Genomic DNA, 14,466 nt, shown 5'->3' on the forward strand with positions numbered 1-14,466 from the left:
TATAGATAAATCATATTTGTTATCCTAATGTTTGCCCGGATAGAATTTTACAATCGCATTTACCCTACAAACAATCATAAAACAATAAATATTATAGTTATTACTGTTTCAACATTGTTCGATACAATGTTCTCAAAGTAGATTTACAATAAAATTTCATGTAACAATGAATTGTACTGTTCAGAAAAAAACTGATACAGTAAATTCACATTAAATTTTTCTGTTTTCGAGAAAAAAATGTATGGAGAAAAATCGATTTTTTTAATGTTAAGATACATAACCACGCCCCTTTTTTACTGTAAAAGTCTATATTACATTGAAATTTACTGTAAAAACGTTTAAGTTTATTGTTTTTGTATTGCAGTATAACACTAAAACTTACTGTAAATTATTGTAAAATTACTGTACTGTCACAGTGAAAATCATGGTTTTATTACTGTACATTTCTATTCGGGTGCCCGGTCAAACAGAAAGTTAGCAAAAGTTGAGCAAAGTGAAATTGATGCTGGTACCCAGTGAGCAAATTTTCTGACAGAGACCGCTCTGCTAGATTTCTGTAAGGTTTGGTTTGGCAGCCCTGTCAGATTTCTGCGCATATCCTGTCGGGTTAGTTCGACATAGATTTTTCATTAGGGCTTAAATCGCAAATGTAAACAAACTGCGTTTTCGCTATTACGACATTATGCAACAAAAATACTACAAGATTGAGGTGAAAATGAGTTAAAATGGTTTTTAGTTCGATGTATAATTAAAGAAAACAAAAAACGAAACATGCATTTTCTTCGAGATTTCAGGCCCTTCTTCTCATATGGAATATAAAAGCCAAACTTACATTTTTAGACAGAAGCGGGCGCATGGTTATTATTCAAAAATAAAGAATATCTACTATGATCATGTCTACTCGATAGTTGTTGCACATAAACATTCGAATATTTCGATATTTTCATGAAATATCGCGGGAATCCCGCGCCCTTTCTTTTACATTGGGTTTCTATGCGCCCATTTGCTGAGCCCTATTGAAAAGTATACTGTCAAGCTCGCCCATTTACCCAGCCCTACCCAGCAAGACAGAGTCAGTTTAGCCCATTTACCGCGCCCTTCTGAAAATTATGTACACGGTTTAGCCCTTCCGCAAATGGTGGTTGCTGAAGGGCGAAATCACGACTGGGATGCAAATTGGGCGTAAGCATTTTTTTAGTTTCTACCCACTACCCACATTCTGAAATAAAAAACATCGATTTACATTGTTTTTCTGTTGTAGATTTTGGAGGCATGAAGGACTGCATCATAAGTATATTGATGATACAACAAAAGTTGTTGTTAACAAATAAAACTGTTGTAAATTCAACGTTTCTACGATTAATTTCGATATTACTTTCTGTTCGGGTGCGCACAATTAAGATTTCTGACAGCTCATTTACAACAACACATGCAAAGTCAAACCAAATACAAATTATATAACATTTTTGTATTTGGTCAAACCAAAGGAGTTTGGTTTGTTTGCCTCACGAAATAACTAACCTCAACCGGTTTTTGCAGTGCATTTTTTTGTTTTCCTAACGAAATAATTCGGCACCGTTTCTTTTTTAACGGGAGTAGAAAGGTCAATGGTTCGGCATGCTCGATGGTTTTTCGGCCTTTATCATAATTCACTCGTTATACTAAATATTTAATATTTTGATTGGTTTTGAACCCACTGGGTATAGTAAGTCCGACACAGATGAAACTGTCATTTTACCGCAACGCTCTTTTCTCTCTTTTCCAAAAACATCATTAACAGCAGCAGTGCAAATTATTGTCAAAAGTCCCCGTCAGCGAAACACACGTAAAACATTTTCGTTTCACGTTCGGTGTCTGAGTAAGTAATGAAATTCCCGGTCGAATTTAAGGTGAAATTTCATCCAAATATCAATTCGTTCATCCGTTTATGGATTGAGACGATGATATGGTGCGGTCATCTTTCGCATATTTTCAGATTTTTCAGCATAAAGTTAAAAGTTAGCAAATGATATCGATCGATATTTCAGTGTCAGGCACAGAATAAGCTATTGGTGCCACGAAAATTTCACTGTTAATAGGCCACCTGAAGAGGGAGTGGCGCTATCGTTCGAGTATATATTATTATTGATATCGAGTTATCTGAGATTGAGCTGTCTTGGTGTTTAGTATATTACGTGTTAAATTGTAATTTCCTCACAACACCGGAAGCGTGCTAGAATTGGTTTACCTGCAGAAGTTTCGCAGAATTTTTTGTCGCAATTTTTAATACAGTTGCTGAACCGTAAGTAAACAGTTATAGTTACAAGACTTCTGATCTTCGTTTCATCAAATAATAAATCTAATGTTAAGTTACTCAGTTGAACTTCATATCAAGCCGCTCACCTGATATACAGTGTAAACCTAAGACGTGTAAACTAAGAGATTATCGTAGCCAATAACAAAACAAATATCTAAGAAAATTCCTTCTAGTCTGCTACTGTGAGAATAGGGTCAATCAAATTGTTCATCACATAACGAATTAGGTGTATCTTGGCTTCGTACGTATATTTTACATACATCGTTGTCCGCGTGTAAATGTTTCTCTAATTACTCCGATCTCATCGCTTATCTTAAAGTAGGTAATAATAAAGCAACGCGTGACCGCAATAACAAGCCCCAGCTCAGTAAGAGGCATCGAAATTTTATCTGATGAGTGCAAATATTCAAGCAGTTCCGTAGTACATTACTCATCAGTTGAGTTTGAAATTTGGCGTCAACGTTTTTGAATCATCCTTTCTGATTTTCATGCCAGATGTAACATGCACTGTCAAAGGCAATTATTTGCGGGTTAGAATTATACCTACTTAGGTATATATGTATTCCAATAGTAATTGTATTTGTAAATTTATTAGCTTACGATACCCTGTTGGTTACATTTGTATACCTTATGTCAGGTCAAGGAAGAAGTCAGTGATAGACTCGCCGGAGTGCTTCAAGAAGCCAATTTTTGATAAAAATGGGGGGAACGCGATGTGGGTTCGAGGAAGCAGATGCTTTCAGCTTAGAATTTGCTTCAAGCATTCAAGGCAGCATAATCGACGCAAAATCGATTGATGCTTCGTTGTATCCTGGACTTCAGCGATGAACCTTAGGACACGTACTCTTGGATGGTGGATAAGAGTAGGAAACCCGAGCGAGAGCTGTTTCTTTGATCTCTGAAACTCATAATCATTAGATCGAGTGTTTTCGACGGACAGCTGATATTGATGTTTCTACTTTCGAATGGGGTGACATATTGGTTCAGCTGGTCGAAGACTCATTTGATCTTGGGCATGTAAGAGATGATCAGATTGAAGGTTGGTATTTTTTATCTCTTAACTCGCTCAAACTGTTGCTCTGGTTCGTGAAGATGGCGTGCAACACCCGTCTATAACGAATCGGATTCGTTGTTTCCAGAAACAGGGATGACAATCTCTTATGGAAGGAACTTCTTTCTTAAACATACTGTTCAGCCTCTAGTTACTGCTCAACTAGCCCCAACATAATAAACTGAGACACGCAGTTTTTAAAGAAATCCAATCCACCAACTCACTCTCTTTTAGTATCTGAACCGTACACTAAAAAACAGTTTCACGGTCTGCACGCGAAGTTACTTGCACGCTAGCACACGAGACGAAGACGTTAACATACAAACGCTCACACCTACGCCCGCGATCTCGCAAACAGGATAACATCCCGGTGACTAAGGGGACGTTTTAGCACTTATAAATCCACAAACGCGTTCTAAATAATAGACATACGTACGAACACGAACAGGCTACGTCCGGAAGTCCCTATCTATGGCTCTAGTAGCATAGGTTCAATGCCGTCAGGTGGATCAAACAAAAATGACGCTCCTATCAACTAAGCAACACGTTCCATGGCGACATGACTGGGAACTCTAGTGATATGAAAGAACCCACTTTCTTCAAGAAACTGAACCGTACACCAAACGGTCCGTTCGCGATCGTTCCAGAACACAGGCAAATAAGCGAAAGGTACACTGTTATAAAGTAGAATTTATACACGCTTAGTTACACGTTAGCACACACGACATATAAACGCACAATCGAACACGTTAACATACAAATGATCGAGCCTTTCGCGATGATACACGCGAATGCGAAGTCCCTACTCCCGCACATATCTGAATCGTACAATGAATATCACATTCAGAATCACGGCCCGCTGCAATTGCCCTTCCGAGAGCCTAGCTCTACAGCTCCAGTGGGATAACTCTCGAAAAAAAATGATAATGATCTGAGAGATCTGATAATCCAATTTAGATTATAATTATTGATGATGCGCTATGCGCTGCGTAAGAATTTGTACACTCAAGTATAGACTTACCTGTTTAACATTCAATTTCCCTCGTTTACAGATTTATTATCAACAACTAGTCAATTGTTGTGCATCCAACTGAACTCTCCAGTTCAGCAGCTGCATTTTAGTCTTCGTTGTCTTAAGTTTCATACTTTGCTCGGCTACCGACTAGCAAACCGCCCGAACCGATCACCCTGGACTGGAAAATGGTAACGGCACCCTACATCATCAATGAAATCTACGATATCATACAGAAGGTATAAACCAATCAAGTTCATCAAGGTCTATTAGCACTCACATCATCCGTTTAATTTTTAGTCTACTGCTTTCGAGCTCACGCTGGAAGCCCTGCTGGCACTTGGTGTGATTTGGATCGTATTCTACAAGCGAAATAATGGGAAACGAGAGAAACGTCTGTCGGCTGAGCAGCGGGCTAAGCTTATCGAGGAGTGGGTACCCGAGCCGCTCGTAGGAGACGTACCGGTGGACCATCCCGCACTGCATACACACGTCGTCTACGGAAAGGTGGGCAAAACTATTAACATCGATGGTAAGCAGTGTTTAAATTTGGCATCGCACAACTACCTGGGCTTGCTAGGAGACGAGAATTTCGAACAAGAGGCCATGAAAAGTCTGCGGAAGTATGGCGTTGGGTCATGTGGACCGAGGGGATTTTATGGAACGGTGGATGTGCATTTGGAATTGGAGGAACGGTTGGCAAAGTTTATGCAGGTGGAAGAGGCAGTCGTTTATTCATACGCGTTTTCCACCATCGCAAGTGCTATACCGGCGTATGCTAAACGAGGAGATATTGTATTTGTGTAAGGGATTAGACGTTTAATTGGATTTCTTAATGTCTGAATAAATAACGGTCTAATATACTTCCGTAGGGATGAATCCGTCAATTTTTCCATTCAAAAGGGCCTGGACGCATCTAGAAGTAAAATAGTATTTTTCAAACACAATGACGTAGCTGATTTAAAACGTCTGTTGGAGGAACAAGCGGTAGAGGACAAGAGGAATCCGAAAAAGGCGATGAAACGAAGACGGTTTCTGGTGACGGAAGCAATCTATATGAATACGGGAGAAATATGCCCTCTGCCTGAGATGGTGGAATTGCGAAAACGCTACAAGCTGCGCATGTTCTTGGACGAGAGTCTCTCGTTTGGCGTACTGGGCGAGAATGGACGAGGACTGGTGGAGCATTTCAATGTGGATGTATGTTTGGGCTGTGAGTGATATCGCAGTATTCGTAACTATTCTTTTCTTACTGTTTTTAGAAAACAGAAGTTGACCTACGATCAGCTGGTTTGGAGTGGGCCGCCGGTACGATCGGAGGTTTCTGCGCCGGATCATCGTTCATCGTAGAGCACCAACGGTTGTCCGGCTTGGGCTATTGTTTTTCCGCTTCACTTCCACCTCTGCTGACTCAGGCTGCCATCAGCGCACTCGATAAATTCGAAACCGAACCAAAAATCTTTGTTGAATTGAGGGATTGCTGTCGAAAGGTTTCCCAGTAAGTTTAATTCCGGTCGTCTGTTGAAAGTTCTATTAATTAGTTTTCTTTTTTAGAAAGCTGCCTTCTCTCGTGGACTTTACCTTTCGAGGTGATCCTTTATCACCAGTAAAGCATTTGTACCTGAAAAATAAGACAGACCCTCAAACGGAAAAGTCTTTGATGGATCAAATTTCCAGAGAGGTAAGATATATTTTCTGCAGTGGTTGATACGTAATTCACCTTCTTTATTACTGCAGTGTATCGACACCGGTTTGGCAGTTATTACATCTGAATATTTGGAACACTTGGAGAAAAACAATCCACGGCCCAGCATTCGGTTAACGGTTAACCGTCTCCTAACGGACGCCGATATTGACGACGCATTCCGAATTCTGCAGCAAGTGGCAAAAAGAGTACTCGCAGCGGCGTAATTTTGTTAGTATTCGCAATATTTCACCATACCTATAGTTACACTCCAAAACACTTTTAATTCTAAATATAGACTTGACAGAGTATAACGCTCGTTACACTGTTGTCTAAATTTTACTTCTTAAGAGGCTTGGCATTTTTTGTTTTGACACATAGTTTTGCATTAGTAGATACTTTCAGGATGTTCTCGAGCTTTACCAAGTCTGCGTTTGGAACGCATTTTGCAGTGGTCACTTTCTTAATTCGAAACTTAATACCTCATTGAACTGTACATTTGTACTAGAATCAGACCATGATAATTCATAAAGACACGCTGCAAACAGATCATGCTGAAGTATTTCTATGAATTGAATTAATTTTTTTTTGTTTTTTTTTGTGATAAATTGTGTGAATTTGTCTACTTTTTTACTTTATTGCAAATGACTCATTAGAAAACTTGCATAAAGCATCTGGAAATATCAAATCTTTCCTATTCACTGTGGTTTTTAGTACACAATAAAAAAGTAAACTTAATCATACCTCTGGAACATGAGCATTGTTCGAGTACACTATTTATTTTGCAGCAGCTATTCGGAGCAGCTCAAAAACTAAAATATATTACCATTATTTTCTTAATTGCTACAGATTTATAATTTGCACTAAATCTACTCACTCTAATAGTTTCCTCCTTCCTTACGACTTCGATCCTTCCTGAATTCTCCTTGATACTTTCTGATCCTTTCCTCTTCTTCAAATTATACCCGTACAAAGCAATACGATGTAATGTCTGCGCCTTGGGTCCTCAGTCCTCGTGTGATACGAAGGGTTAAATTGCGTAAATAGATTCCCTAAATTCAACCGATCATTCCCTTACACTGAACTTTTAATTATTTTAGTATAAATTCCAAATTTCCTGCACTATCTCGATACACTTTGTTTTTGTTTTATTCTTCTTCACGGTGAACTGTCAGTTATCGGGGGGTCCGCAGTTACACCGACTCCAACTACCCAGCGGTGTGAACAATCCCCCGACCGTAACATCTGGTGGCTCATCCTGAAGATCCGGATTTACAATTTTGAATTTCTAACACCGCTAGATTCGCCACGGCACGCCGATGCACCTTGCCATCCGCCGTCTTAACGTCTGCTTGACGGATTCTTCCATCTGCTCCTTGGATTACCTTGTGAACTCTTCCTCGTACCCAGTTCTTCCTGAACTTCCCATCAACTACGAACACTAGGTCCCCAACTTCGAGCGGCTTCTGGTCGTCGAACCACTTTGTGCGATGATTTAGCGAGGGCAGATATTCTTTCAGCCAGCGTTCCCACATCTTGTTAGCTATATATTGTGACCGCTTGTAAACATTGCGCAAAGTTTCAGCAAAGTCCACGGAACCATCCAGAAGCATGTCCAAATTGGTCACTTTTCCACGCAAGAAGTGGTTTGGTGTGATGGCTTCTTCGCCGTCGTCATCCTGAGGAACATATGTTAATGGACGAGTATTAATCATGTCTTCTGCTTCGGCTAGACTCGTTGAAAGGATCTCGTCTGTTAATTTCCACCCATCATCTAAAACTTTCAGAGCTTCTTTGACGGATCGCACCATCCGTTCCCAGATGCCACCCATATGCGGAGTTCCAGGAGGGTTAAAGTGCCATGAAGTAACAGTTGATATCACCTTTCTTGCACATTCTTCATTAATCTTCTGAATCATCTTCGTCGTCGCTGCGTTTGCTCCACGAAAACACGTAGCGTTATCAGAGAATATTTGCTCCGGTGCTCCGCGCTTGCAAGTGAATCGCCTGATGGCCATTAGGCAGGATTGTGTGCTCAAACTGTGCACCACATCGAGATGCACCGCTCGCATAGCCATACAGGTGAATACGACGATCCATCTTTTCTCTTTTCTGCGTCCCACCGTGACTTCGACCGGACCTAGATAGTCAACACCCACTGCACTGAAAGGACGTAAGTGAGGGGTAATACGTGGAACAGGTAGCGGTGCCATCATTGGAACAAAGGGTACACATCGATTCACTTTACACCACATGCAGTCCCTCGTCGCCTGTAGTACAGCAGCACGCGCCTTTGGGATCCAAAATTTTTGACGTAGTTCATTAAATACAGTTTCTCTGTTAGCGTGGCCGTACTTGTAGTGAAAGTGTAGGATCAACTTTTTCGTGATGTTATGTTTTCCAGATAGGATGATTGGGAATCTCATGTCAAAGGGCAGCTCCTCGTTCGTCTCCAATCGGCCGCGTACTCTCAGAACGCCTTCTTCGTCTAACACCGGTGATCTTTTGTACAGAGTGCTAGATTTTTCAATCCTCTCCTGTGGCTGATCATCTTTCCTTTGTAGATTCCTTGTTAGAGTATTCATTTCATTGGGAAAACTCTCGAATTGTGCTTGCCTCCACAGAACGGTTTCTGCCTTTTGTAGTTCCTCCTGCTGAAGCGGTTTCTTGATTGTCGAATACTCCACTTGGATCAACCGACAGTGGTACTCTGATGATTGATAAGTCACTATCGGCAAACCAATTCTTTTACGTCGACAGTTGGAGATGAAGCGCATAACGGTTGCCACCACGCGTACTAGTTTCGTCCAGCTGGAAATAGTTTCGGCTTCGACCACCGCGTGAAACAGCATAATGCCTCTAGTTTCTTCTAAGGTTTCCTCGATTGTTTCAGCAGAAGGCCACTGCTCTCTCGGTAGATACAGTACTGAGGGACCGTGGACCCATTCCGATTCGTTGTGTAATGGTGGACTACGACCCCACTTAGTGAGCACATCTGAGATATTTTGCTTTGTCGGCACCCATCTCCAGTCTCGCATATGAGTTAATTCCAAAATTTCACCCACTCTAAACGCAACAAATTGCTTGAATTTATGCTGGTCAGACTGCAGCCATGACAGTACCGTTCGTGAATCTGTCCACAGAATGGTTTGATCGATTCGCAAAGAATGCGTTTCCATAATAGTTTGCCTCATTCGGGCCCCCAGAACTGCTGCCATCAATTCTAACCTAGGGATCGACTGGCGCTTCAGTGGTGCGACTTTGGCTCGTGACATGATCAGGCTACACTTCACTGCTCCATGAACGACCAATCGTAGATACGCAACACAACCGTAGGCGTTTTCACTCGCGTCAGTAAATATGTGCAGCTCGAGCGTCTCTATCGACGAAGACATAGTATCTCCCAAATAGCATCGCGGAATGCGTAGGGCTTCCACTTTAGGCAGCAACTCCGTCCACTGTTTCCACAAACACCAATTTGGTTCATCGATCTCTTGGTCCCATTCGCATCCATTTCGCCAGAGATGTTGTATGAGAATTTTACCATGGATCGTGAATGGCGAAAGCAGGCCCAATGGGTCAAACAGTCCCATGACACAGCTTAAAACGATCCGCTTTGTCGGCCGCTTTTCTTCAAACAAATACGCTTTAATCTCTGCACGGTGAGTAACGGAAAACGCGAACGCATCTTGGTTCAAATCCCAGAACACTCCAAGCACGCGCTCACTGGATGACTGCTTATTTTGCTGAAAAACGACCGACCTCGACGATTTGTTTTCGCCCAGAGCCGATAAAACCACCGGAGAATTCGAAACCCAGTTCCTCATCTCAAAACCAGCCTGTTCATGAATAAACTTCACTTGCTGTGCTCGTTCTATCGCCTCTTCGATCGTATCGACACTGTCGAAATAGTCATCGACGTAATGCCGATCAATGATGGCTGCTGCTGCTTCAGGATACTGTATTGCATACTCTGTCGCATTACGATTTTTAACGAACTGTGCCGACGCTGGAGAGCATGTTGAACCAAAGGTAGCAACATCCATCACATATACCTTTGGCGCCTCACTGCTGTCATTCCGAAAAAGGAAGCGTTGAGCTTGCTTATCCTCTGAGATAATTTTTAGTTGATGGTACATCTCTCGGATGTCTCCCCCAAAGGCGATTCGTCTCTCCCGAAAACCGACGATCACTGATACCAAAGGCGCGAGTAAGTCGGGCCCCTTCAGCAACATTGTGTTAAGCGACACCCCTTGTACGGTTGCCGCCGCGTCCCAAATAAGTCGAATTTTAGCGGGCTTTTTCGGATTTATGACTACATTTAACGGAAGATACCAAGCTTTATCTTTTCCGGTACCGGTCAATTCTTCTTCGGTCGCTAAGTGAGCATAATCTTTTTCTTGAAATTCTGCTATCTGCTGCCGAACATTTTGATACACCTCTGGTGATTTCTGCAGCTTTCTTTCTAGCTGCTTCAGACGTTTCAACGCCATGGGATAGCTATCTGGGAAGTTCACCTCATCCGTTTTCCAGAGTAGGCCCGTCTCGAAACGATTTTCCACTCGTTTCGTAGTTCGCTCCATGATCAATCGAGCTCGTTGATCCTCAGCCGACTCTTCTTGCACCTTAACCACTGATTCTTCTAGCGAGTAGTGGCTCTTCAAGATATCATGCAGTTCTTCATTAGATATTGCTTGATGATACCCCAGAAAACCGCCCGAAGAAGTTGAACTCAATTGACGCGGTCCATATACAGTCCAACCGAGCTTGCAGCGAACAGCGATCGGATCCCTTGTCGTTCCAATTCTTGCTTCCAAAGGGGCGAAAGTATGGATGTTGTTAAGGCCGATTAGTACACCCGGTCGACCATCGAATGATGCGATTGGTAGATCGCGCATGTGTTCGTACTGTGTCGATAACTCATTAGCGTCCAACGTCTGGTGAGGCAACATCAGCTTTTCAACAGTGTTAACTGTGTGCAATAAAAACTTCTCCGAGTCCCCAACGCCCACCGCTGAGGTCCACACGTTCATTCGCCTTGAATTTTTCTCAACACGATAAACGTCAGAAGTCCAGTTGATAAGCAGCTTCTCTCTCACCCCTGTGAGTCCCAGCCGTTCAGCCAGATCATTTTCAATTAGCGTCACGGATGCACCTTCATCCAGGAAAGCGAGAACAGTAAGTGATCTGTCTCCACAATGAATCTGCACCGGGATCATCCGGAACATCATGGAACTGCCGGATCTGATGTATGCACTCATGCCTACAACATTTCCTATTGGATGAATTAGTGGATTGTGCGGTTCTCTGCATTCACTCACGTTGCAGCGAATCTTGAAGCGACATTGACCACTGTGATCATTGAGACAAATGTTGCAGAGTTTCCATTTCGTCACAATTCGCATCCGATCCGCATGCGGTAGATCGCCGAAGTCTTGGCAAAACCGCAGACGGTGATCTTCTCGCTGGCATGCACGGCAGGGTTTTTGTTTCTTGCGTTCAAACACATTGGATTCCGATTGACTCACCGCGCTGTGATTATATACTGCGCCTTTTTCCTTCGGCTTGCTTCTTCCGGCTGTGTCGGCCGTAGACCTGGTATCTAATTTGTAATCGACGTTGACATTTGCCTCACATGCATCTGCCACGATTCTGGAGACGAAGTCGGTAAAGGTACGCAGTGTTACTATTTTCTTTTTTCTCTTATACTGCACCCACTGGCGCTTTTCTCCATCTGGGAGCTTGCTGACCAAATCCTGGATCAGAATCGGATTCACTAGGTGCAGTGTAAGCTCCGCTGCTTCAAGATGCTCGCAAAGCTGTTCTACCGCGTTTCCAAATGGGATGAAACTGGCTAGCCTGTCAGCTCTTGGCGGTTCAAGTTTTCGCACCTTGTCTAGATGGCTTTGTAAGAGTTGTTCGGGGCGACCGTAGAGCTGACGGAGCTTCGCGATTACTCTTGGGACTGACCTCGGAAGTAAAAGCTGTTCCCGAACAGCATCCAGAGCTACACCTTTCAGGCTGTCTTGGAGCCTCACCAAATTCTCGACATCCGTATAACCACAAGCTTCGTTCGATGCTTGATAAGCTCCGAAGAAAAGAGGCCATTCTTCAGGCTTCCCCGAGAAAGTAGGAAGCTTTTTTGTTAGGCCACTTCTTGCAGCTAGTTGCACCCTACTCGGTCCGACACGTTGCTGTCTGCTTGGAGCAACACTGGCATTATCTCTAGAGTCCTTGCCATTGACGCTCGAATCGTCATCGCTGCTGCTTGAGCACTCATCTTCTTCGCTGGTTTCCTCATTATATTTCACGAGGCGTTCTAGGTTCCCTTCCGTCAACTTACCAATAACCGATGGCTTGGACGAATTGGGTTCCCTATTTGTTTTGGTCGTTTCCAATTGTCCCTCCTTATTTTTACTGTCAACGATTTCTGCTTTCTGTAGTTCTCTGTCAACACTGGACATTTTCTCGCGATACGCTCTTTCCATTTCCTTCATGCGGACCAGATGCTCTTCCTTTTCCCGCAATTCTTGCTGAAGTTCGAGTTCCTTTTTTTCAATCTCTTGTTCGCGCAACAGTCGGTCATTTTCCAATTCTCTTTCACGCAACGCTTGCTCCATTCGCATTCTTCTTATTTTCAATTTTTTATTTTTCATCTCCATTTCCTTTTCCTTCAACAGCATCTCCGCATCCATCTCTTCTTCCAAACGTTGATTTTCTATCTCCATCGCTTCTAACTTTTCTTCCACGGCAGCGGGTACGGGCAACGGTGGACGATTATCCGTCGATTTGGTGCTCAATTTGTCATATTCTTCCGCAATTTTCTTTGTACGAGACGCTTTTTTCTGTTTCTGGTATTCCTGGAAGACGCGTTCACAGGTAATCTCCTTACAGAACCATTTCTTGTCTTTTTTCGGTACCGTTGTTAATCCCACACAACGTATGTGAAACCAGCAATCACAGCTGTCACAGGCAATCATCTTTTCATCCCGTGTGGACGTTTTTCCACACTCCGCACACGCCGTCGTCGTTAGGTCCAGGGATCTCTCGCTCATCGTGATAGAGGGTACCGAAATCTCTGTATTAGATTTTTGAGATTGTTCGAGTACACTATTTATTTTGCAGCAGCTATTCGGAGCAGCTCAAAAACTAAAATATATTACCATTATTTTCTTAATTGCTACAGATTTATAATTTGCACTAAATCTACTCACTCTAATAGTTTCCTCCTTCCTTACGACTTCGATCCTTCCTGAATTCTCCTTGATACTTTCTGATCCTTTCCTCTTCTTCAAATTATACCCGTACAAAGCAATACGATGTAATGTCTGCGCCTTGGGTCCTCAGTCCTCGTGTGATACGAAGGGTTAAATTGCGTAAATAGATTCCCTAAATTCAACCGATCATTCCCTTACACTGAACTTTTAATTATTTTAGTATAAATTCCAAATTTCCTGCACTATCTCGATACACTTTGTTTTTGTTTTATTCTTCTTCACGGTGAACTGTCAGTTATCGGGGGGTCCGCAGTTACACCGACTCCAACTACCCAGCGGTGTGAACAAGCATATTTAACTCGTTAAATAAATGAAAAGAAGTTTTCGACTAATAATTATAATTCATCATCGATCTTCACGCAAACAATAAAACAGTTGACAGTTCTCAGCCCTTCGATCTGATTTAGTAAGTCGCCGATAGCTCGGTTTTTTCCTTCTATAGATTTATTTAACAAGGCTCAATGCGTTAGCACAACTGAGTCGTGTATCTTTTTATCTTTTTGCAATAAGTAAGCAGTGAAGCGAAGGACCGTCAGTTGTCTTCTACAAATTCGTCGTGTTTTTATTGCTTTTTATCGGTGTTTTAAGTCGTTTTGGGAGGAGATTATTAGTGCATTTGGAAGCTCGTCAAACGAAGATTCCTGTGATATTTTTGGTGTGTCGGTATACGTGAACTAACTTGCACAGGAGGTGATTAAAGAAACGTTATAGTTACACCCAAGCGAAGTGATACTATTGTGCTGCTTGGCGGGCGACCTACGGGTCAGCGGCCGCGGGGATGACCACAACGCTACAATGCGGTGCCTGTACGAGAGCGATAAGCGAAGAGAATGAAAAAGTTTTCTGCTACGGCCCGTGTGGAGTGATATTGCATTTAAAGTGTACAGATGATATCGATAAGCATGGGCTGAAAGCAATGACAACAAATCGCGGGTTAAAATATTTGTGCCATGGCTGTCGGAAGCATCAAAGCGGTCATAACGATATTCTGGCCAAATGTAATAGCATTCTAGTGGAAATAACTGAAAGTATGAAGTTGTGGAAAAATGAAATGAACGAGAAGATTGAGTCATTGGAAGATGCTATTGGGTCACAGATACAACGTGCAGTTGAAAGTGTCAAGCTAGAAATCTTGCGGGAATTAAC

General features: G+C 42.5%; 2 protein-coding genes across 3 annotated transcripts; one reads left to right on the forward strand and one right to left on the reverse strand.

Moving 5' to 3' along the window:
- The first annotated feature begins 1,763 nt into the window (after positions 1-1,763).
- Positions 1,764-6,393, forward strand: LOC131690868 (serine palmitoyltransferase 1). 2 transcript variants are annotated; one of them, XM_058976942.1, is made up of 7 exons: positions 1,764-1,858; positions 4,400-4,598; positions 4,660-5,162; positions 5,232-5,559; positions 5,622-5,857; positions 5,914-6,040; positions 6,097-6,393. In XM_058976942.1, exons 2-7 carry the CDS (start codon positions 4,548-4,550, stop codon positions 6,268-6,270), a joined length of 1,419 nt encoding a protein of 472 aa, XP_058832925.1. In that variant the 5' UTR covers positions 1,764-1,858; positions 4,400-4,547; the 3' UTR covers positions 6,271-6,393. The 2 variants fall into 2 exon arrangements, with proteins under 2 accessions (XP_058832925.1, XP_058832924.1); XM_058976941.1 differs by lacking the exon at positions 1,764-1,858 and adding an exon at positions 1,991-2,281.
- A 903-nt stretch (positions 6,394-7,296) lies between these two features.
- LOC131687253 (uncharacterized) lies at positions 7,297-13,602 on the reverse strand. Its single transcript, XM_058971325.1, has 2 exons — positions 13,258-13,602; positions 7,297-13,192 (listed from the first exon to the last, which is right to left on the reverse strand). Exon 2 carries the CDS (start codon positions 13,096-13,098, stop codon positions 7,297-7,299), a length of 5,802 nt encoding a protein of 1,933 aa, XP_058827308.1. The 5' UTR covers positions 13,099-13,192; positions 13,258-13,602.
- Between the last annotated feature and the right edge of the window lie 864 nt (positions 13,603-14,466).

The sequence above is a fragment of the Topomyia yanbarensis genome, chromosome 3, assembly GCF_030247195.1.
Source record: "Topomyia yanbarensis strain Yona2022 chromosome 3, ASM3024719v1, whole genome shotgun sequence".
Classification (NCBI taxonomy): domain Eukaryota; kingdom Metazoa; phylum Arthropoda; class Insecta; order Diptera; family Culicidae; genus Topomyia; species Topomyia yanbarensis.